This window comes from Diaporthe batatas (genome assembly GCF_019321695.1).
Source record: "Diaporthe batatas strain CRI 302-4 chromosome Unknown Contig00003, whole genome shotgun sequence".
NCBI lineage: Eukaryota > Fungi > Ascomycota > Sordariomycetes > Diaporthales > Diaporthaceae > Diaporthe > Diaporthe batatas.
The window spans coordinates 6,483,613-6,504,750 of record NW_025408550.1 but is presented as its reverse complement, the minus strand read 5'-3'; the positions used below and the strand labels follow the sequence as shown (position 1 = coordinate 6,504,750).

The 21,138-nt window shown below is 56.5% G+C and overlaps 5 protein-coding genes across 5 annotated transcripts; 1 reads left to right on the top strand and 4 right to left on the bottom strand.

The window, feature by feature from the left end:
* Nucleotides 1–65: 65 nt before the first annotated feature.
* On the bottom strand, nt 66–3,743 carry KVR01_003326 (uncharacterized protein). The gene is made up of 2 exons (XM_044782831.1): nt 3,545–3,743; nt 66–3,037 (listed from the first exon to the last, which is right to left on the bottom strand). Exon 2 carries the CDS (start codon nt 2,958–2,960, stop codon nt 321–323), a length of 2,640 nt encoding a protein of 879 aa, XP_044648341.1. The 5' UTR covers nt 2,961–3,037; nt 3,545–3,743; the 3' UTR covers nt 66–320.
* Nucleotides 3,744–4,061: 318 nt separating this feature from the next.
* On the bottom strand, nt 4,062–6,935 carry KVR01_003038 (superoxide dismutase SOD1). The gene is made up of 6 exons (XM_044785711.1): nt 6,717–6,935; nt 6,351–6,654; nt 5,284–6,293; nt 4,817–4,996; nt 4,603–4,754; nt 4,062–4,526 (listed from the first exon to the last, which is right to left on the bottom strand). The coding sequence occupies exons 3-6, from the start codon at nt 5,540–5,542 to the stop codon at nt 4,407–4,409; spliced, it is 711 nt and encodes a 236-aa protein (XP_044648053.1). The 5' UTR covers nt 5,543–6,293; nt 6,351–6,654; nt 6,717–6,935; the 3' UTR covers nt 4,062–4,406.
* Nucleotides 6,936–7,178: 243 nt separating this feature from the next.
* KVR01_003325 (uncharacterized protein) lies at nt 7,179–13,752 on the top strand. Its single transcript, XM_044793994.1, has 3 exons — nt 7,179–11,539; nt 11,593–12,243; nt 12,305–13,752. The coding sequence occupies exons 1-3, from the start codon at nt 8,084–8,086 to the stop codon at nt 13,280–13,282; spliced, it is 5,085 nt and encodes a 1,694-aa protein (XP_044648340.1). The 5' UTR covers nt 7,179–8,083; the 3' UTR covers nt 13,283–13,752.
* Nucleotides 13,753–13,803: 51 nt separating this feature from the next.
* On the bottom strand, nt 13,804–16,613 carry KVR01_002369 (uncharacterized protein). The gene has a single exon (XM_044788804.1). It carries the CDS (start codon nt 15,614–15,616, stop codon nt 14,957–14,959), a length of 660 nt encoding a protein of 219 aa, XP_044647384.1. The 5' UTR covers nt 15,617–16,613; the 3' UTR covers nt 13,804–14,956.
* A 1,982-nt stretch (nt 16,614–18,595) lies between these two features.
* KVR01_002760 (uncharacterized protein) lies at nt 18,596–21,084 on the bottom strand. Its single transcript, XM_044794970.1, has 4 exons — nt 20,676–21,084; nt 20,526–20,614; nt 20,338–20,469; nt 18,596–20,264 (listed from the first exon to the last, which is right to left on the bottom strand). Exons 1-4 carry the CDS (start codon nt 20,726–20,728, stop codon nt 20,083–20,085), a joined length of 456 nt encoding a protein of 151 aa, XP_044647775.1. The 5' UTR covers nt 20,729–21,084; the 3' UTR covers nt 18,596–20,082.
* Between the last annotated feature and the right edge of the window lie 54 nt (nt 21,085–21,138).

Genomic DNA, 21,138 nt, shown 5'->3' with positions numbered 1-21,138 from the left:
GCGTTGAGCCGCTCGCCCAAACCTGCCATGCTAACACCGGACACTCTCACCCTGGGCCGGATGAACGGGCTTGGCAATCATAATATTTCTACACACTACTATGTAACAATGCCAAAACGATGCGATGCAATGCTGTCAGAGCTGCCTCGCTAACTTTTATTGAACTGGAGCTGCGCAGGGTCGAGGGTTGTGTCCCACAGTCGCAGGCACCTGATGATCTTCATGGGTGCTCCCGCCCGCTTCCAAACCCCCCCAACCCCCAAATCCCTCATCCCGCGACCTCTCACCTTGTTGGAGGCCGTAAGTGTAAGTCTGCCTCTTTAGTCCTCAGTGAGATCGCCATACTCCCAGATTCCCAGACGGTCGTTCTTGGCTGCGGTCTCGGCCTTCTTGTACTCCTTCAGAGTATCAGCAAAGACCGGGCTCCTCTCCCATGCCTTGAGCTTCTTGGGCACCAAGCCCAGCCCGTTGAGCAGGACCTCGCGGTTCAGAGACTCGTGCGGCTTGGGCGATCCGCTCGACTCGTAGATCGTGATGTAGCTGACACCCTCCTTCTGGTCGACAAGGTCGAACGAGGCCACCATCGTCTTGCCCTCCGTCACCTCCCCGATGAAGCCGATCGTGTCGTTCAGGTACTCGGGCGCCGTGGGCAGTTGCACCAGGGACAGCGACGCATCGATGGCCTGAGCCCGCACCTTCTGCGTGCCAAACTCGGCCTGGTTGAGCGGCCGCAGCTTCGCCCAGGGGATCTTCTCCGTGTTTCCGTAGTCAATGTACACCACCTCCGCAATCTTGTTGGCCCGGTCGTTGGATCGTATGCGTGCTCGGTACCACTGTCCATCCTCAGTGAACTTGGCCGAGACAATGTCGCCCGCCTTGGGTGTGTCCTTCAGGCCCACATTGTTCTTGGAATCAAGGTGGAACTTCCTGAAGGTGGACATCATCTGCTCAAGCGCCGCAGTGCCCTTGCCAACCTCCTGGATCTTGATCTTGCCATTCTGGTCAATGTTGGTGATGACAATGTCGCGGTACTCTCGCTTGATGTTGACAGGAGCATCGGCAGCCGCAGTCTCAGTGGGGGCGGCCTCCTCCTCCTGCTCATCCTGAGATGGGTCCCAGTCGTGCCAGATCCCCTTGCGTCCCTCCTTGGCCTTGCGCTCCGCAGCGTTCAACTCCGCAGCGTTGCCGGACTTTTCTGCCGAGTACTGGTGCACTGAAGCAAATCCCTCCTCGACAAGTAGCTTGGCAAAGCTCTCGCGGCCGACGTACAGGTCACCGATGAAACCTCCGATCTTGTCCGTGTCGTGGATATCGACCTCGACATCTCGCTGGTTGCACCTCTTGTTTGCAAGATCCAGGGCCTCGTTGCCGAAAGGCTCGCCCTTCTCTTCGGGCGAGCGGCCTGCTCGGGGGGCACGGATTCCGCCCAGGACCAACGTGAGTTTGACGCCTTCACGGGGAATGAGCACGGTGAACCTGGACCCGGACTTGCAGAAGTCGACCACTGCGGGGATCCTCTTTTGCCGTTGAAGGGAGCCGAGGTTCATCTTCGCTCTCTGAAGGCTCTCGGAAGCGTCGACCAGAACCTTGGATTTTGGTGGCTTGCCGGCCCACATACCCTTCTTTTCCTCCTTGGCCTTCTCCTGCGCGGCCAACAGCTCATCATAGTTGGAGGCACGGTCGGTGTCGTCCTTGCGGTGGCGGATGACCGAAGCCCAACCCTCCTGTACAAGCTGTAGACCGATGTTCTTGCCGTTCTGGGTCACCGTGGCAACTTCTCGCGCTTCGTACCCATCTGAAGCCGGCTTCGACCCGTCAACTGCCACTTTGACGTGTTTCCCGATCAGCTTCTTGCGCAGGAATTCCTTGGCCTCATCCCTGAACGGGGCCTCGGATGACTCGTTTGTGCGGGGCCCACGAACGCTGCTCAGGTTGATTCGCTTTTCCTCGCCGTTCTTGTTCCTCACAATGATGGTGTCGGCGCTGATGATCTTCGAGACTGTCATTTCGGATTCCTTTGCCGCCTCCTTGGCGACATGGTGCTTGTGCAGCTTGAGATTGGATGACTGGGCCTTCTTCTCCGCAGCGCGCAGGGAGGGCATCCTGTCTCCGAGCATGGTGACGTGGAAGTCATTGCACCGAGCAAGACCTTCGGCGAGGAGGAACTCAGCGATGTTTCCGTTGGGGTGCAGAACCGTAGCAATGAGTTGGCCTTGAGGGCTTGCTCCTGCAACCTCCACCTTGACGGACCGCTGGAGCAGCCGCTTCTCGACGAAGGCCTTGGCCTCGTCGCCAAATTCTTCGGATGGCTGCGTCTGGCCCGTCGAGACAATTGTCCTGGCCGTGGATGGAGTACGTATACCAGCGACAAGCGTCATGACTTGCAGGTGCTTCTTGTCTGAAAGCAAGATGCGAACCAGGAGGCGATCACCGCTGAACACACGCTCAACAACGCCATCCAGTGTCTTGCCTTTCAACCCGTCCAGGAACTGCGGGTGACCAAGGTCATTCTGGACCTCGATCACGCCGCCTGTGCCGGCCCAGAGCCCGTTGCCCTCATTCTTGGCCTTGGTCTCGAGCTCGCGGAGCTGATCGAGTCTTTGCAGAAGGTCCTCGTTGTCTTCCTTTTTGCCAGCATCCTCGCGGACCTTGACCCAGCCATTCTTGACCAACTCATCAGGGAACTGGGTACTATCCTGAAGCTCCGCAGTGCCGTACTCGCGCCCCGAGGTCGGTACCGTGTACAAGACGGTGAACTTAATGGGCTTTCCCACGACAAGATTCCTCAGGAACTCTCGGGACTGGAACGCAAATGGCTCATCGCCATCCTTGCTGAGCCGAGGGGCGCTCACGTAGGCGAGAGAAAGAGTCCGCTCAGCTGTTGGGTTTTGAGGATTGGCAAGAATCAAGGTATCCCCGCTCAAGACGGACTTCACGGTAGCAAAGAGAGGCTTAGACATGGCGGCGATGGCGATGACTAGAGTCAAGGAGACCTTGAAGAGTGGAGAGTGGAACTGGCAATGGTTCTTGACAAAGCCTGTAGATGAGTCAGTGACATGCTGGTATATCCTCCCGCTCATGTATGGCTTGACAAGACAAAGGAAAACAGGGACGAGTGCAGCCCACAGAGCCTGGGGTGGTGCTGGACGCATTCCGAGAAGGGCTTCAGCCGGGGAATCTTGAATGCAAGGTACATTTGTATAAGGTGCTGAGGGCAAGTGACTGGGCCACACAAGCTTGGACCTTGTCAAACGTGGGGCTTGGGAGGTGAAGTGTTGTCCTGTCTGATGTGGTCCTCCAAAAACCCACTGCACCAACCAAATTGTTGATGGTATCAAATGCCACTGATTGCAGGCACAGCAGTGTATGGACGGTGGTATGACATGGTTTGGGCCATGTAGACGCATTGTTCTAACACCGGGCAGAGCGCAGTGACCCATATTGTGGTAGCCCTGTGGAAGGGGGAGCCAATGGATAGGAGAGTAGTTGCTGTTGGCGCGGGCCACAAAACAAAGGAACAAGGGAAGGGAGCTAGACAACTTACCGGTACCAGGTTTCCAGACAGGTAATGAAAGGGTGATCGGTCTGGAGATGTCAATGAAGATGTGAGGAAGTGATTGACTGCCAAGTGACAAGCAGCTTGATTGAAGAGAGAAGGAAGGGCGTGGGTGTTATGAGGTGACCTGGACGTTTGATGATGGTGTCGTGTGCCTCCTCCCTTCTGGTCTTCTGGCCAGATGTTCGGCCGCAGGGTCCAGAATTCTGGTGGGCCTGCCTGGAAGCTCCGACCTCCAACGTGGGGTCAACGTCTCGGGACTAACTGAGCATGGTAGCCGGGGGCTTGCCGCTAGTCCCTACTCGGCAAGCAGCTTTGGATTATTCAACTGCTCCCCCAGGGGAGCTCCGAGTTATGAGGTGAGGGGCAACAATCGATACCTAGGGTGGGCCAGCTTTGAGCACCTCGGATTCTGCGACAGTCGTATGGAATTTGGTAGAAACCCTTGACTACAATACTTGTGGAGATGCCACATCAGGTCTCCATCCGTTTGCTTTGTTACTATGATTCCTGAAGCACTTTGCTAGCATCATGTAGAAACGGCCTCAGCTGTGAGAGCTTCTGAGCTCAGTGAGCTCGGAGCTCGGAGACGGGCATGTATCAATGCCTCAATCCCTCAATACATAGCACTGTGGGAAAGTGATGTATAATTCTGCATAGTGATGTGGTCTACAATGGTGTAGTGCATCTCGCAATCAGGTCTCTTATTTTTGAGGTTATTTCTGGCGGCTACCTAGGTGGTGTTTGTTTGCCGAGATGGGCTCGAGCCGGAGCATTTCTGGCGCCATCCAACGTGCCGAGCTCCAGCACAGCTACGCTCATCTCGGATACCATGATAGGGACGAGACACTTAGTTGGAGATACCAATGACACCACAGGCAGGGCGGGGTCCGGCGTTGCCAGTCTTGAGCGACTCCTCGTTGTCGCCCTTTCCAAGGTCGTCAGTGCCACCGTGGACAACGACGGTTCGCTAGAGAATGTGTTAGCACGACGGTGGTTGCGGGTCAAGTATATGGCTCTCGGGCCGGGAGAGGGTGATCACATACGCCAATGACGGACTCGGGGCCAATCAGCTTGACATGCTTGTCCTCGACGCTGCCCTTGGCGTTGCCCTGAGCATCGGTCTCGATGTTGCCGAGGTCACCAACGTGGCGGGCCTCGTCGGAGGGAGCGCCGTGGGTCTTGTTGTGAGGGTTGACTTGAGAGGGTAGGAAGACTTAGTACAACAAGAGTCGAGCATCGAGAGATCGGATCACTCACAGTGGGGGCCGGCAGATGTGCAGCCGTTGGTGTTGTCACCAAAGGTGTGGATGTGGAAGCCGCGCTTGGCGTTGGGGTCGTTGCCAGTGATATCCCAAGAGATGGTGGTGGGAGCAGACTCGGACTCCTGCACGAGGGTGACGGTACCGGAGACCTTGGAGTCACCACGGACGACGGCAACTGCGGGTGAACGGACACAAATTAGCCAGCTGCCTCATACTGCGGCGCGCTCCAGGGGTTGCTTGGAGGCGAGCCTCAACGACATTCCTCGTCAGACATGACGGGGCGCCTGTCCGGCGGCAAAGCGTGACCATCCGGGTGCGTGAGCACGTTTCTCAAAGCCCATCAGGGTGCTTTTGGATGGGCTGGATGCACCCCCTCCTTTGAGTCGCCAAACAGCTTGACGGCTGTGCGGGGTCTCCTTGGTGTGTGTGTGTATATATATCCAGGGTCTGGGGTCCTCTCACCTGCTTTGACCATTTTGGCTGGTTTGGTTGAAGAACTGATGTTTATGGATTCTTGGTAAGGGCAATTGGTGATCTGGCTTCCTTGCTTGACGACGAGGAGGTTTGGCAGGAGAAAGCGGTAGAGGCTGGGGACGGTGCAGTTTATGCCCCAGGTGGAGATCCGAAGTCGTCTTGGTAAGCTTCCCCCCCCCGGGCCTCCCCCGATCGGCCCTCGCTGTTCAATGAGCAATGAGGGGAGCGGGCAGCTCGCTTTCGTCATTGGGATGCAGCCCCACCTGAGGGGAGCCTTGACCTCTACGGACACGGCCGTACTAATAAGGTCCTTACATTGCAGAGACTTCAACACCCATCGCGGATTCTATGTCGCCCGCAATCATCTACGATGCAAGAGAGCCGTCCACGAAGGCTGCGGCGGATCGGCCATTGTTGCACTCATCCTGGGTGCTTCACGGTGATGCGCAGCTGTTGGAGCTCGACGGGAGCCCCGGTAATAAGTCGTCGGCTCGGGGTTAACGGTCAGCAGCGCCGGCTCCTCTGCCGATGGCCGCAGACGAGCGTCTTATCAACACAGTAGTACAACTAGTGGTACCTAGGTACGGAGTAGCAAGGGATCCCGCCCCTCGCGCAGCTGTGGCTTTTCACCACCACCTGGGCAGACAGAAGCTCCGCCTCGAGGCTGAATGCCCGGCATAGAGGCAGCCGGGCAGCCGGGCTGGTAGGATAGGTGTATTGGAAGCACCCAGCTGCTGCTACCGGGCAGCAAGTTGCCACCAAGGTGGACAGATGAAGACCGGCGTTCAGTTCAGCCTCGGGACGTTTCATGTTCTGCCTGGCAGACAGCCTGCCTGCTGAGCCTGCCTGCTGAGGCGGCCTGACAGGTCAGCCTGGTCTTGTCCCCGACCCGTCTCCTCGGTAAGATCTAGGCCCTTAAACCTAGGTAGGGCCTGGGACCTGGGTAATACTAGCCCTGCGCTATGGCTGGCGATGGTGCGCCTTGAAGCCGGCTTGAGCTGCGCCGTTGTGAGCCAAATAACCCACGGGCCAGCAGGGGTGCGCTCTCTCCTAACCGTTATCACAGCTGGTGAGGCCTCGGGCTATGGCAGGATGAACAGAGCAGAGTGGTTCCAAGTACGCGTGTGGCTCATCTCATCAACAAAAGATTTCATGGGTTCCAAAAATCACCCTTAGACTACCAGGTTGGCCGGGCTGGCTGGTTTCATCTAAGGCCGAAGCTGGAGCCCACGGAACCGCAGTGCCGGGTGCGAGAGCGCAGGTAGCCCGACCTTGTCTTGACGGTTGGTTCTGACAGTCCTGACAGTCCATTCCAGACAGTGCAGTAGAATAGACGGCGGGGGCCCCCAGGTGCCGATCCTGCCAGTGTTGCCAGGTTGTCAGCTCGTCAGAGCATAATGGAGCATATGGGGGATAATTACAGGTTTCTGCCGTGGGTTCCAGAAGATTGGTGCTCCATGTTCGTAGTTCGTAGTTCGTATGAGGGCCAATTGATGACAGTGGCATTGCTTCAGAATCAGCAGCTGGCTCTGGGCAGGGGGACCAGTGGCAATGCCCACATAACGCAGCGAAATGCACCGAAGTACAGGTGTCCAGGTGTCCACAGCCGGCCAAGTCTTCCTGTTGTGGTGTCGCATTGCTGGGCATGTGGTCTGAGGCGGCCGAGCTGGGCTTGCTGGCTGGCATTTTGTGTGCCTAGGTGCCTACTTGTATGTACTACATAGTCGTTGCAGGACACCAAGAAACGCCCTGATTGGCGGGGTGGCAGGGTGGCAGGGTGGCAGGGGGGGCCGAGTGGGCGCCGATGCCCGCTGACACTAACAAACCGCCCAACGCTCACACAGGGTTTCCAAGTTGCTAGCCAGTCCGCCAGGCCGCCTGGCCGCCCATTGATTCCCATTCCCCCACGCTCCCAGGTCGGCTGCGTGCCATCTTCAAGACGTTCTTTTTTACTTTTGCATTCCATCATCATTAGTCCACGCTGTGGTCCCATCGAAAAGCCCATTGCGTGGCTCTGTCCCGTCGCCAGTTTCTGCCTTGCCCGTTCTTTTGCTGTGCGAAGGCCGCCTGCTTTCTCCTCACCCCCAAGACCGGCTGCGCGACTCGATACCCAATCGTTTACTCGGTACGGAGGTACGGCCCTGCAAGACAGCTTGCAAGGCCTCGTGAGGAGCTGCGGGAGGGCCCTCCTTCTCGCCCAGGAAGCAAACTCCACGCACGTGGGCCCGGCCATGAACGAGTCTTGAGAGACCTCCTCAACGTCTCGACGTCTCGACGACGTCTCGAGGTCGTAATAAGCCACCTGCCGGCGAATCTGCATCATTACCCTGCCTCTGCGCAATCCCTATCTGGTATCCGCAAATCCCACCGCGGACCGCGAATCCCCATCTGGCCCACTTGCTCCCGGACTTGCGCGCTCACCCCAGCACCTGGGGCTTATTATTAGGTGCCTGCCTTACTTTTCGCCAGCGCCGCTTCATACGACCCTCCGCGAAGGCCTGCTCCCCTCTTCCAAACCCACCGATCGACCGCCATCCCTTCCCGGCGACGAAGCAGGAATCCCTGTGCTCGAGTCTCTCGCACGGCGACCGCACCGCCATCACCAAATCCATTCTGATCCCCGCGACCCCGTTACGTCACGCGAGGGCTGCCACCGCAAGTACTCCCAGCTTGTACACTCTCGGCCTGCGATCGCGACTTGGATAGCTGTGACGGCGGCGGCGGCGGCGGCGACGACGACGACGGCGGCGACGACGACGCCATCAACTCCAAAAGCGAGCCCCCCAACATGTCATTCCGAGGAGACGGCGGTCGGCGGTATGGCCATGTGCCTCCCATACAATATCCCGTCCCTGGACAGGAGCAGCACGCCTACCCTGCGAGGGCGAATAGCTTCAACGCCGGCGACGACGCGGCCCTCATAGACCACGACCGCCAGGGAGATGCCGACCCAGCCAGGCAAGCCGAACTCTTCATGGCCAGTCAGACGGCATCCTCCGGCCATCAGCGATACCAGAGCCAAGCCCCCCCGACCCCGTCGACGTACAACCCACAAGACTTTGGAAGATCGCAATCAACTCTGCCCTACCACCCCGCTTCAAGGTATGCTTCACCCGCCGCGCCCGCCGCGAACAGCTACAGCCCCCAGCCCGCGAGCTACACACCTCCCACATACGATCCCTCGGCCTATGCAAGTGTAGCTTCACCCCAGCGCCAACCGCCCTACCAGGGCTACAACTCATTTGCCCACAACTACACCAATTCCTCAGTGTCCCAGCCCTCGACCACCCCGTACGGCCAGCCGGCCAACCCTCCCTACAGTCCTACCTATAGCCACGGGAGCACGTCCCCACAGATCCTTCAGTCACCAGGTAGTAATCCGCAGTACGGGAACAGCCTACCCAGTCCTGGCCAGTATTCAGCCCATTCCACGCCGTCTATAGCCTCGACGGGCTTCCACTCGACCTGGACTGGGAACTACCCTTCGAACGGCACCACATCTCCCCAAGGCTCCTACGCAGCGCAGGCACCGTACCCGAACTACATCTCAATGCCCGTCGGGCCAAACTACTCCGCGGCAGATCCCAATGCTTTCATAAGCGACAACAGGTCTCGCTCTAACTCGCAGATGTCGGCGCTTCCGTCACCTCCTCCACACACCCAGCCCGCAGGTGTTACGAGACATCCAACAAACGCGCCTCTTCCGAGCCGACCAGTAGAATACGCGCCTGAAGATGATGAGTGGAACCCTATCGACGACTACATGACGCAGGATAGTCTTATGCAGGACATCGAGGCTGAACTGGGAGGGAATGCCAACACGACACGGCCCAGGCCGATCAACGGCAGCAACCTGTCTGATGACGATCTGGACCGGCTTAGGAGGTACGATTCGCGTGCCTCAACGGTCCAAGGGACTGGCGGCAACGGTAGTGTCAGGCGGTATGATTCGAACGCGTCGACCTTGAACCATGGCAACGCGACGGCTACCTACGACTGGGAAGACGATGAGAGCGACCAGGAGGGCGCCGCGGGCCTCGCGCAGATGGAGCAGGACCTAGAGGAGGAGAGGAGATTCAGCGGCACTACCCCGCTCTCGTCCGCGTCGTCCGCCCTACCCATCATGGGCCAGAACCTGCCGACGCCCGCGGAGGAGCAGGTTAGCGGCAGTGACGCCGAATATGCTGCTGGGATGGATATCGGCCTCTTCAGCGGTGGCTATGCCGGCAATCTGGCTTATGGAAATGACGTGACCCCTCCTCCGATGAGGACAACCTCGCTTCAGAACCGGGACCGGCCTCTACCGCCTCCACCAGTCGATCAAAATCCACCTTATCCTGACGACGACGACAGCGATGTAGACTACGGCGCGGCCATGGACTATGGTGGAACCGGTGGTTTGCAAGCCCCAACTACCCAGCGGCTCAGTTTTGACGAAGGTGACGAGCGTGTATCTCTGCATTCAAGGGCAAGCGCTAGTGAATCGCCTGTTAAGGAGGATCTTCCTGACCTCTTCTTCCATCCCGGGCTCTCAAATCGGCCATTACCTGCCTTACCGCCCGGTTCTGATACGAGCTCGTTGCTATCAGTACAGTCACCGAACCGCGGGGCGTATCAGCATAGTTACTCGCTCAGTGCCGACTCAAGGGCAGCTGGCCCCGACGGCCAGCTCACGACTCAGCAGCAAGTTGAGAGGTCGATATCGCTGTCTAGCCACAGCAATACGCCGCATGTTCAAGTGCCTGGGCGGTCAAGAACAGACGCGGCAGAAGAGAGAAAGAAGGCGCTCAAGGCCCAACAGCAACAACACAATGGGCTGCATCCCGGGACTCTTCACGAAGGGTACGAATCCGGCACACCGTCCTCGGTTGCTTACGATATGATAACCCTGCCTACCGGACGCAAGAAGAGGTTCGTGCCAGAGAAATTGTCCTCTTCAGACATCCGACGTTGTGTCGAGCCCTGGGCGCTGAGCAGCGTCGCCGCTTGGCTTCGGGAGATGGCCGAGGGCGAACCCGACTTGAAGCGAAAAGCGATCGAAGACGGCCTCATCAAGCTCTTTACTACCAAAGTTCCGACTATGAATGTCGCGGATGCGGAGACCCTAAGCACTATGGTCACGGATCGACTATACGACGCCGGTATCCTGATCGAGGAGGAAGAATGGGCCAAGTTTGGTCCTGGATCTTTGTCCGGTGTCCTATGGCAATTAACAGGATCCGGGTGCTATGCGCCAAAGCTCCATGAAATTGAGATATCCAGCAGATGCTATTCTCACCACTGCACGAGGACGCTCAAGAAAGCCAGTCTCGACGATCTCATGACAGAGGAGTCGACAACACATGCTGATTGGGCTACTTACTACAAACTCGACAAGAGCATGGTCGAGGACAGGACCCCGAAGGAAATCGAACGGCAAAATATCCTCCACGAAGTGGTTACTGGCGAGGAAGACTACATGAGCCAACTCGACGTCATCCGGCTTCTCTACAAAGATCAGCTGCGTGCATGGCAGCCGCCGATCATCCCTCCCGCGAAGATCAACGGTTTCGTGGAGAAGGTTTTCGGGAAGTTTGATGCCATTCAACACGTCAACAAGGAATATTTGCTCGCCCAGTTGAAGTACCGTCAAAATGAGCAAGGGCCGTGGATCGTCGGCTTTTCTGATATTTTCCGAGAGTGGATTCGGAAGGCAGAGCAGCCCTACTTGGAGTTCTCCACTGCCTATCCCCTTGCCCAGCTAGCAGTGCGAAAGGAGGCCACACGCAACGTACTTTTTGCCCAGTTCCTGGAACATGTGCGGGGTCACAAGCGATCGAATCGTCTGGGCTGGGACACATTTCTGAAGTCGCCTATCACGCGTCTGCAGAGGTACAGTCTTCTCTTACAGACTGTCTTGAAGAAGATGGTCCAAGACAGTGAAGAGAAGACAAACTTGACCAAGGCAATCGACGAGATCAAAGCTGTCACTATGAAGTGTGACGAAGCGGTGGCCCGCAGCAAGGGCAAGGTTGATCTCCATACCCTCCAAACAGCCCTGATTCTGCGGCCCGGTTTCCAGTCGGTCCTTAACCTGGATCATCTTGGCAGACAGTTGATACACAGAGGCGACCTGACTAGAATGGGATCCAAAGGCGTCCGATGGGTCGACACACATGCTCTGCTTTTCGACCACTATTTTATCCTGGCCAAGGAGTACCCTTCCAAGGATGGTCGAGACAAGAAATATGACGTGTCGAAAGAGGTATGCTATCATGTATTCCACCTGCGATATTACTGTGTATTGACCATCACTAGCCAATTCCTATGCCTTTGCTCTTCCTCGAGAGTAAAGATGACGCGGCCGTATCGAAGCAAAAGGGAATCACAGCACCTTTGGCCCGCCCCGTTGCGAACGGCCCCGGAGTAGCTGTCAACAAAACTCTCACCAATGTCTCAGAACGCCCTGTACTGGAACACAGCCAGTCAGGGTCCTCGATGAGCTCCCTCACTCGCATAAATACTACGCAATCTGATGCGGACAACATATTGTGGCCGTTCAAGGTGAAGCATCTGGGTCATGAGGTTTATACTCTGTATGCGAAGTCTGAAAACGAGCGCAACGCTTGGTGCACCAAGATCATCGAGGCCAAAGAGCAGCATGCGCGGGCTCTACACGCACAGAACGCGGAGCCCTTCCGTCTGCGTGTCTTGGCGGACGGCGCCTTTGCTTACGACTCATTTTCTGTGGCGGGTAAGGCACCGGGTGTTGCAATTCAGGGCACTCCTCTGGACCGGGCAATCCGCGAGATCGAGCAAGTTTATGGCACTGGCCGGCCGCCACCCGTATGCAGGGCTGTTGTAAACTGTGCCACGACCTTCACAGCGTTTGGCAAGTCCTTGATCGCAATAGGGACGGACTATGGCGTTTTCATCTCCGAGGCCTCGAATCCGCGAGGATGGACGAGGGTAAGTCTCAAACGAGCCCTGCACTTGTACTCTGGCGGAATACTGACCATACCCTCAAAAGTCTGTGCAAATCAGTAGGGTGACACAGATCGCAGTCCTCGAGGAGTTCTCCGTCTGCCTAGTCACCGCCGATAAGTCCCTGATCGCATATCCTTTGGAGATCATCGCACCAACGTCCAACTTTCCCGCCACTGGTAATGACAGTGCCCGGAAGGCACCGCAACGCTTGGCCAAAGACGTAACCTTCTTCGCCACTGCGCGGATGAAGGAGCGCACGCTCGTCTTCTACAAGCGCAAAGAAGGCATGCACACGACTTTCAAGGTCCTCGAGCCTGTTTTCCAGCGATCCTCGGAGAAGCGGCCACGGATCTTCGGCGGGCGGCGCGGCGGAGCCGGCTCCACGGAAACGTTCCGCGACTTTGACGAGTTCTACCTCCCAACAGAATGTTACTCGCTCAATCTCTTCCAGTCGTACATTGCAGTGGCAACGGCCAAGGGATTCGAGATGTTGACCCTGGACAAGAAGCAGACAATGTCCGTCCCTAGCGGGCTGGATATGCCTGCCATCGCTAACATCGCCAACCGGATACGGGACCAGCGCCCGCTGGGCATGTTCAAGCTCAACGACCAGGAGTTCCTGCTGGCATACGAAGACTGCGCCGTGTACGTTGACAAGCACGGCGAGGTCTCGAGGACGTTGATCATGGAGTACTCGGGTAAGCAGAAGAAGGCCAGGGGCGCGACCATGTTCGGGCAATACCTGCTCCTCTTCAACGAGGACTACGTGGAGGTGCGCAACGCCGAGAATGGGCGGCTGAGGCAGATCGTGGCCGGGCGCGACGTGCGCGTCCTGGACCAGGGCTGCCGCGGACCCACGGGCCTTGGGGGCATCGGAGCGGGCGCTGTGACGGCCGGGTCGGCCGACTCCAAGGGCACCGTCAAGATCGCCATGAGCCACCCGGAGCTGAAGCCAAACTCACCTGGCGTGCAGATCGTACTAGAGCTGGTGCTCAACGAGGGGCACGACAAGGCTACCTAGTGGGCGGGCCGGGTTCCCCGGAGGGTCGCAACGGTGTGATGTCGGACCCGTCCGATGTGCAAAGGAAAGGGTAATATGACATGATGAGCTGATGAAGTCTGTGGGAATTCCACGCATCTGTGTAAGCATCGGTGGACAGGGGGAATATAGCATATTTGGGGTGGGTGTCCATCTGGTGCTGGCCCCTCTCACACGCTTCATCGAGCGCCAGCATTTTGCTTGTGGTGGTTGGCGCCGTGTAAGGATAAGCATTGGCAAAATATGCTGGCCAGGCATAATTCGTATTAAACTTGACATTTACTGACGGGCCGCCAGGCCGCCAGGCCGCTTGGATGATGATGATGATGATGATGATGATCACCAACCGCCAAGATGCATACATTTGTTTGTGGGGAATGGGAAAGCCATACAGGCAGCTCAGACAGAGGTCGGCCTTGTTGAATACGATGAAGAGAAGGTCTTGCGGCAGACTTTCTCTAGGTCGGCGCCGCCTTTTGAATGGGCCTCGTCACAGTCCATCACGCATGTTTCCTCGATATCTTGTTTGCGTGACGTTATAGGGTGGGCCTATTCCTAATTAACTGCGATGAGCGAGAGCTCATCCAGGGCTCCGATAGTATCGACTCGGGGCGAAGGAAACCAGTCCTGCCTCGATCCCCATCTTTGTTTGAACGTGTGTGCGATGAACCCATCTCGTCAACCAGCAGCTACTTGTCTTCCGAGGCCGCTTGCTTACTTGCCATGAGCCAATTGCTCTTCAAGTCCCCTACTCCTTGTGGATGGGGCCGAGTGCTGCGAACAGTGGGGTTATTGACCATTTCGTAAAACGTTCCACTTGCATCTCGACATCAAGCGCTAACCAATCCACATCGGCGGTATTGTATGATCGCTGTCAACTCCATCATCGCACAGCGTACTTTTTAGCCATCAGACTCAGCTCGCGCAGCAGAACTGGTATTCTTATTCCAGGTTTGGCATGTGAAGGGGCATTCTGAGCCCCTGGGATGATCGACCCCTCTTATTAACTCGTGCTCTTTGGATTCCCTCTTTTTTTCGGAAACATTGTCCATCAATAAGTCCTAACAAAGCGGGACACGAAAAATGTACTCCTTGACAAGAAGACTTCCCAATTTCGAATTCTCTCTCCCTCCAGATACAGGCCAGAACGCAGTCAAGGTGCGACCATGCGTCAAAAACACCTGCATCTCCTCGATCCGCACCTCCCTTTCCATTCTCGCCATCTTCCTCCGTATCGCGCGCGGGCGTTCAGCCTCGAGGTATCAAAAAGTCTCAAACACAACTCCAAAGAGCCCTGGACAGCCAGGGCGCCAACGTAGAAAGAAGAGAAAATGGGGTGCATAGGTAGTTAAATGTCGTGTAGCGGATAAAAGAAATTTCGTAATGTGTAGGTGTGAATAAACCCGCAATAGGGCGAGCTGGGTATCTCGGGCCACATATCTCAAACTTTCGTCCCCAAGTCCAGTAATCGCAGCAATTCCGACGCAGGCAAATGCAAACTCGATCCAAATCCGACAGACGAAGATTCGAGAGGCTTCTTAAAAGAGAAAAAAAAAAGGATGAAAACAAGCGGTATCTCGGGCCTTTTGTCCATCAGGCGCACGGAGTGTGTGGGACTAGGTGCGCCCCGTCTTGGTTGTGTCGCATAACGGGTCGTTACTTTATGTTCTTGAAGAGGTCGTCTCCCAAACTGCCCTGTTCGCCGTCAAGGTCGACCTTGGACCCCAGGGCCTTGAATTCCGGGATCATGGGGGGCGGCGGCCCCCTCGACTTGGGACTGGAAATGCCGGGCTTCTCGTTCTCGTTCGAGGTGGAAAGTCTGCTCGGGCGGGTGTTGTCTGTCGCGTCATGGGAGCTCCGGAAGCGGCGAAAGAAGCCAGAGGCTCGCTTGGACTGCTTTTCGGTAGTGACGCTGGCGTTGCTGCGGCTGGTGGGGCGGCTGTCCGGTTTCCTGAGGGCCTGTACGCCAGCATCTCCTGCTGCGGTGTCTCCGTTAGCATAGGCCGAGTCTAGTCGGTTGCGGCTCAACAAACGTCGGATGCTGCCCTGCCCGGTCCTGATGGAGGTTGGAGAGCTGGGTAGAGGCACGTCCTCTGCGGACCGCTTGGTGCCGTTGGCGTTGGTCACAGCTGGCGAGGTGCCATTGGTCGCGGTGGAGGACTTCGCGGCGTCCTCGGCTGCTGGCTTTGGGGCTTCTGGTTTCTCCTCTTCTATGGGCGACGGCAGAGGTGGCGGTATATCGGTGCCCTCGGTCAGGGAGCCGAACTTGAGGTCGAGAGCTGGCAGCTGGAACTTGCCATTGATCAAGGACGGCATGTTTGCTGGATGACTCGATCGAATGCAAGGAGTGGGCTGATGACTGGGCACGGATCGTCCGTCTGATGGTGATTGTGATGGTGAGAGGAGGTCTCGTGGGAGAGAAGGTGCAAATGTCGTCAGGGGTAAGTCGGGGCGATATGAGCCGGAGTCAATGCGTCGAGGCAGGCAGTCTCTGTTGGATTTGCGTCCTCGTCTTCGGGCCAGACCGAGAAGGCAGGGCTACGGTCGAGGTGGTGTGTGTGTGTGTGTGTTATTAAGGAGAGTAGCAATGGGCAGCAGGGGCAGCGGGTTCCAAAACGGGACGAGGAGTGCACAGTAGCAGCCGTGAGAGCGCCGGTGAAACCTCAGCAGGTCATGGACTCGATGGACGAGAAATGTTTCAGAATCTCCAGAGCGGGCTTTCTTCCTCTGTCCCGGGCCTGGAGACGAGTGACAAGGACGGGACCAGGGACGATGTCAGGCTTCCAGGAGGGAGCTCAGACGGTGCTGGGGTGGAGCGACGCTCCAGAGGACCCTGTCGGCCAAATTGACGAAAGAGGACCCAAGATCTGGATTATGGCCTGGGGTGCTGGAGCCCTGGGGGGGGGTGCCAGTTGCTGGCCGATGCCAGGTGGGGCGTCGGGAATTATTGGACAGGTCAAGTGCGCCTGCCTGGTCTACAAGTGCGGGCGTGAGGGTGAGGGCGAGGGTGCGAGGGTGACAGTGGTGGTGAGGACCTTCGGATGGTGCCCCAGGTCTTTGAACACAGGTCGCACTGGTCAGCTCGGATTGGCAATAACAAGACGGATGCTTGAGGATGGTGTAGTGTTCTCGACCCAGCCATGGGTGGTGGGGAGCTAGTCGAGGTGGGCGCCGAGGTCAATGGCAGCAAGGAGAGAAGTCACGACAGGAGGGACCACACAACGGGCGGGTTGATGTGGGTTGGTTGTTGGTTGGATGTTGAATGCTGACTGGTGACGGGCGCTGGGTCGTGGGAAAGGGGAGAGGAGCTCCGGGGGGACAGCTGAAGAGAGAGAGAGAGAAAGAGAGCTAGCTGCTATGTACTGTGTAGCTACTGCTAGCTTGGAGGCCTGAACAGGAAGGTGGAGAAGGCAGGAACTGGGTTCCAACCTGTAACGCACTGGCATGCAGGCATGCAGGCATGCTGCACGCCTAACGCTGCTGCGAACCACCACAAAATCATCGCCCATCCACCAAACAAAAGTTCCGCATGCCCTAGCCCGGGCGCCACTCGGCTGTCACCATCCATGTAGCCCACCTGGGTGCCTGGCCTGGCCTGGCTTTTGATTCCTGCCGTCTGACCACCTCCGCGCCCGGCACCCGGTGCCTGGTTCCTGACCAAGCTGCAGGCAGGGCTTCAACGGTCAATGGACTGCCGCTTGATGATGTTTCGGGTCCTGTTTCCACGACGCCCGCGGCCTCAGGTGCCCGAGCAGGCGACACGGAAATTGACAGCTGTGCCCCTGCCTACCTAATAAGTAGGTACTATGATAATTTAGTACAATTCTTGTCTATCTCAGAGTGTCATCGGGCCTCGTCACTCGAACCCTCGCGCTCGGCCCGTAATTAGAAATGGGCAGCCAGCGCCGACGGTTCGGGAGCCCAGATGCCTGTTGGAACCCACCTGCTGCTAAAGTTGCTGCTAACGCTGCTGCTGCTGCTGCTGCTGTTGCTGCCCCCCTGATCCTTGGTGCGCCCTCCGTGCCAGCCTGCCAGCATGCCCTACACAGTACCTGGGTAGGTACATAACACAAAGCATCAATCATCACACGAAACACAGCATTGTCTGCCACTCCCGTCGAGGCCCAGCAACGCAACACAGCAAAAGGGGGCCGCTGTCATGCAATGCAGGCCGTCGTTGGCTCTGGTCGATCCCGCCACCCTCCCGCACCAAGGGTCTCCCTTCCTTGCCCTCCAAGCCCTTCTGGGAGCGCTCCTCGGCGGGAGATAGGCTCGAGATCCCGCCCCGCTCAGGCACGCTTTCGCTCGAGGGCACATGATAACTCCAGTGCCCCCAAACTCGACGTCAGACAAGCATCATTAGTAATAACAGGTGGATATGCATCCCACCGCGTCAATCAGTTGTCAACATAAACACCCTCCACTCTCGCTTAACAAGAAAAAATTGCCTCCGCTTTGCATCTCAAGCCTGCCATAACAGCAACTAGTAGTAACCCCTTGGTCTCGTTTCCTCCGTCGACGTCCTCGCGTCAGGAGCGGGTGCACCTGCCCGGCAGGTCGAAAAGCTGTCTCAGACAACGGCGCCGTGCCGACATCGTGTCCAGCCTTCTGACCATCATCCATCCCACCAATCTCTGTTCTCCGAGGCACTGTGTGGGTCTTTCTCATCTGGAGGGGGTTGAGTACTGTGGTACTATACATTGCTCATATGCCCTGGGGTTTTCATCAGCCCACCCTGATCTTACGGCTTTCCAGTTGACAACCATGGTTCCCGAGTCTGTTCTGCAATTTTGTACATCAAAACTCCGAGTCAGGAACAGAGTATTCCCACAGTCTTTCTTTTTTTCACACGCGTAAATTGACACTCAATCACCTGCGAGTCTCGTGATGGTCTGAAAGCCCACTTTCCACTTCCGTAAAGAAAAAAGAAAAAGGATGCAGACTGTTCCCTGTGGCTTGGCTTCCACTGCTCTGAGTTGAGATACTTGTGCCGTGTAGTCCAGCCCCCGAAAAGTAATTTCCCAGGTTCAACAGCTGCGCAATGTCTACTCCACTGTGCTCATGTGTTACAAGTTTGTGGAGACAACCAGTCTCAGTATATCCATGGTTTTCTAAGGGACATCTACCACCTAGGGCTTTACTATGAAAGTATTGATAACAATGACGGCTACTGCTTAATGGCTTTCCTGGGCTCCAGAAAAGGCAATAGTCTGTATAGCATTATGCCTGCACATGTGATAATTGACATCAATATGATAGTCTTTGATTGACTCAGGTTTCAGCTGGATTGTGATAAAAAGACAATGAGCCTGGAAGAATATCAATTTACACCTATCCCACAATTTCTATTATTTTTCAGGTTCTTCAGAAGAAATTCAAACTAGGCAGAATAAAAGGGGAATGCTATTGCACCTCTTGGGGTAGTCATACTGCCCAGGCCGTTCTTTTCTTAGGCCATGAAAGTCTCGAGTCCTCTTGCGGTCTTGTGTCCATGCTGACTTTACAATCTTCCACCCACCCATACATACATATATGTATGACCCCTAGCAGATCGAGTCGCAGAAACAGACAGGGCTCTGTTCAAATCACTTGAATATTGCAGCCAGCCAGGTCCGTGGGAATCAACACCTTCAAGGGGCTCAGGGGTAGGGGTGTGTCTTGGATGCTGTCCAGAATTTGCAAAGCCTTTCAGGAAGTGGCACACCCTGGGAAGGGCTGCACAGCTTCCCGTGGAGAGTTTCCTTGCGGGGATGGTTGCGGCCCTGTTATCTGAGTAACTGACGTGCTACCACAGCCTGAGCAGACCGGCATATCTCCCTTCTTGGAATCTCCATCGTCGATCGCCAGGCAAAATGACTTTGAACAGTCTCCACAATTCCAGTTGCTGTACTGAAACATGGTGGTGTCAAGTTGGTGGTTTTGACTTTTGATGATACGAGGCTGCTTTTGGTCTGGGAGCTAGTTACCTAGGTCTGTTCACCCAGATTTGCCAATAGGTCCTGTTTCCTCGGAAGCACCCGTTGAGATATATGCACAGTGTCCCGTGCTCTCCCGAGCAAGCCTTTCTCTTCCAGTCTTGGTTATCAAACAAAGTCTTTGTGAAGCTATTGCCGCAACCACAATCGTCTCCCTCTTTTGTCCTGGTCCACTCTAGGGTACCTCTGGGTGCAGACAAAGCAAGGGCCAACCTGTGCTTTCAGGCGGCAGGGACAAGGTAGAAACACTTCAAGCAACGGGATGTACCCCACACTGGCTCATCTGATCTGGCTTGCAAGAATCTATACCATGAAGGCCCGGCCCTGGCAGCATACGCAAGAAGGAATGGGGCCTCTCCAACCTTCATCACTTCTATTACAGCGTGGATGCTGTGTTGCCACGTGTACAACCGTGTCTTGTCGTATGCCCAAATGGCCACAAGGACTTCCGGCTGTGCCTCCCCCATCCTCGAGTCCTCCACATCACAGCCAACTGTCTGTTATCTTCCAGCCATCTTCCAGCGAGCAACCATGCCACCAACAACACATGAAAACATCGTCACCGGACCATGCCTAGCAACGCTTCCAAGAAGATAGACCATTGCCCACTGACTCTGAAGCCCATCGATTGTTGCGTTCCACCCCCTTGGGTGGTGGAGTCCGGCGCTCCTTCAAGATCTCGTCTAGGGTTTTATCGAGTTGTTCCAGGTCCTCATCCTCGGCACCGATCCACCAACCCGTCCTGGCTGGCTCCTCCTCCGCTACAGCAGTGTGACCAGGGGCAGACGGGCGATCAAGGCGCTCCTCCTACTTCTGGCCTGTCGCATATTTCTGTGTCCACTCCCTGGCCGTCTGAATAGCGGCCTTCTCATCCTCCTTCCATGACTTGGCGACGTCTGCAGCAAGCGGGTCGTCTGGGTTGGGTGCGCCGAGGAGGGCTTGGATTGAGAGGAGGATTGTGCGGATCTGGAGGGCAGGAGACCAGTTGTCTAGTGTTTTGTCAGCTCGAGTTCACCATGCTGCCAGCAGAAGCCTGGACAGGAGTGGTTGTCATATGCGCACTTTTCAGGACGTCAAGGCAGATACGACCAAGCTTGTCGACGTTGGGGTGGAAGATCTTGGTGAGGAACCGGATCTTGGGTGGTGTCATGGGGTAGTCGTCCGGGAGGAACAGCTCCAACTTGAATGTGCCACCTAGAATTCACCAGTCAGCGCCGTTCGCCTGTCTTGCAGTACCGGACATGCCGCACCTTGGTAAGGGGAGGAGTCCGGGCCGTCGATGGTGACATCAAAGTAGCGAAGGTTCTCCTCGTGAGGAACCGCACTGATTCCGGGCACGCTGGGAAAGGGAGTCAGATCAGGAGTTGGGGCCTACGCCACTGGGTGGACAGGTAGCATACGGCTCAGCCATCAGACGCTCGGTCTCCTTGATGATTCTCTTGGGCAAAGCCATGTTGAGATTCTACTGCAGTGTCGCGCAGCAGGCTTTTGTGCGGTTGGTAGCTGAGGGGTTACGTAGGAAATCCGGATCTTCCTTGAGCCAGAGGACCACGGGTCTTATCTGGAATCAAGCGCACGAGATGCGCAGCTTGGTTTGGACCAGCGTGGCGCAGTCCGACACTGCAGGGGCACGGCAGTAACTAGCCCACGAGCGGAGGCGTGGTATAAGAGAGAGTTGTAAATGTGGGTTGGGTTAGTAAGTGGTGGAAAAGAGGAGTGGTAAGCCTGCAAACGGGGGAAGACTAGAAGCTGAAGTCGACGGTGATGGTATCATTGGTTGCTTTGTACCGACTGTTCCAAGAAGGCAGCAAGCATGCTTGGTGGGATGTCTGCCAGTCTGCCAGGGAGGGGGCGGGCTGATTA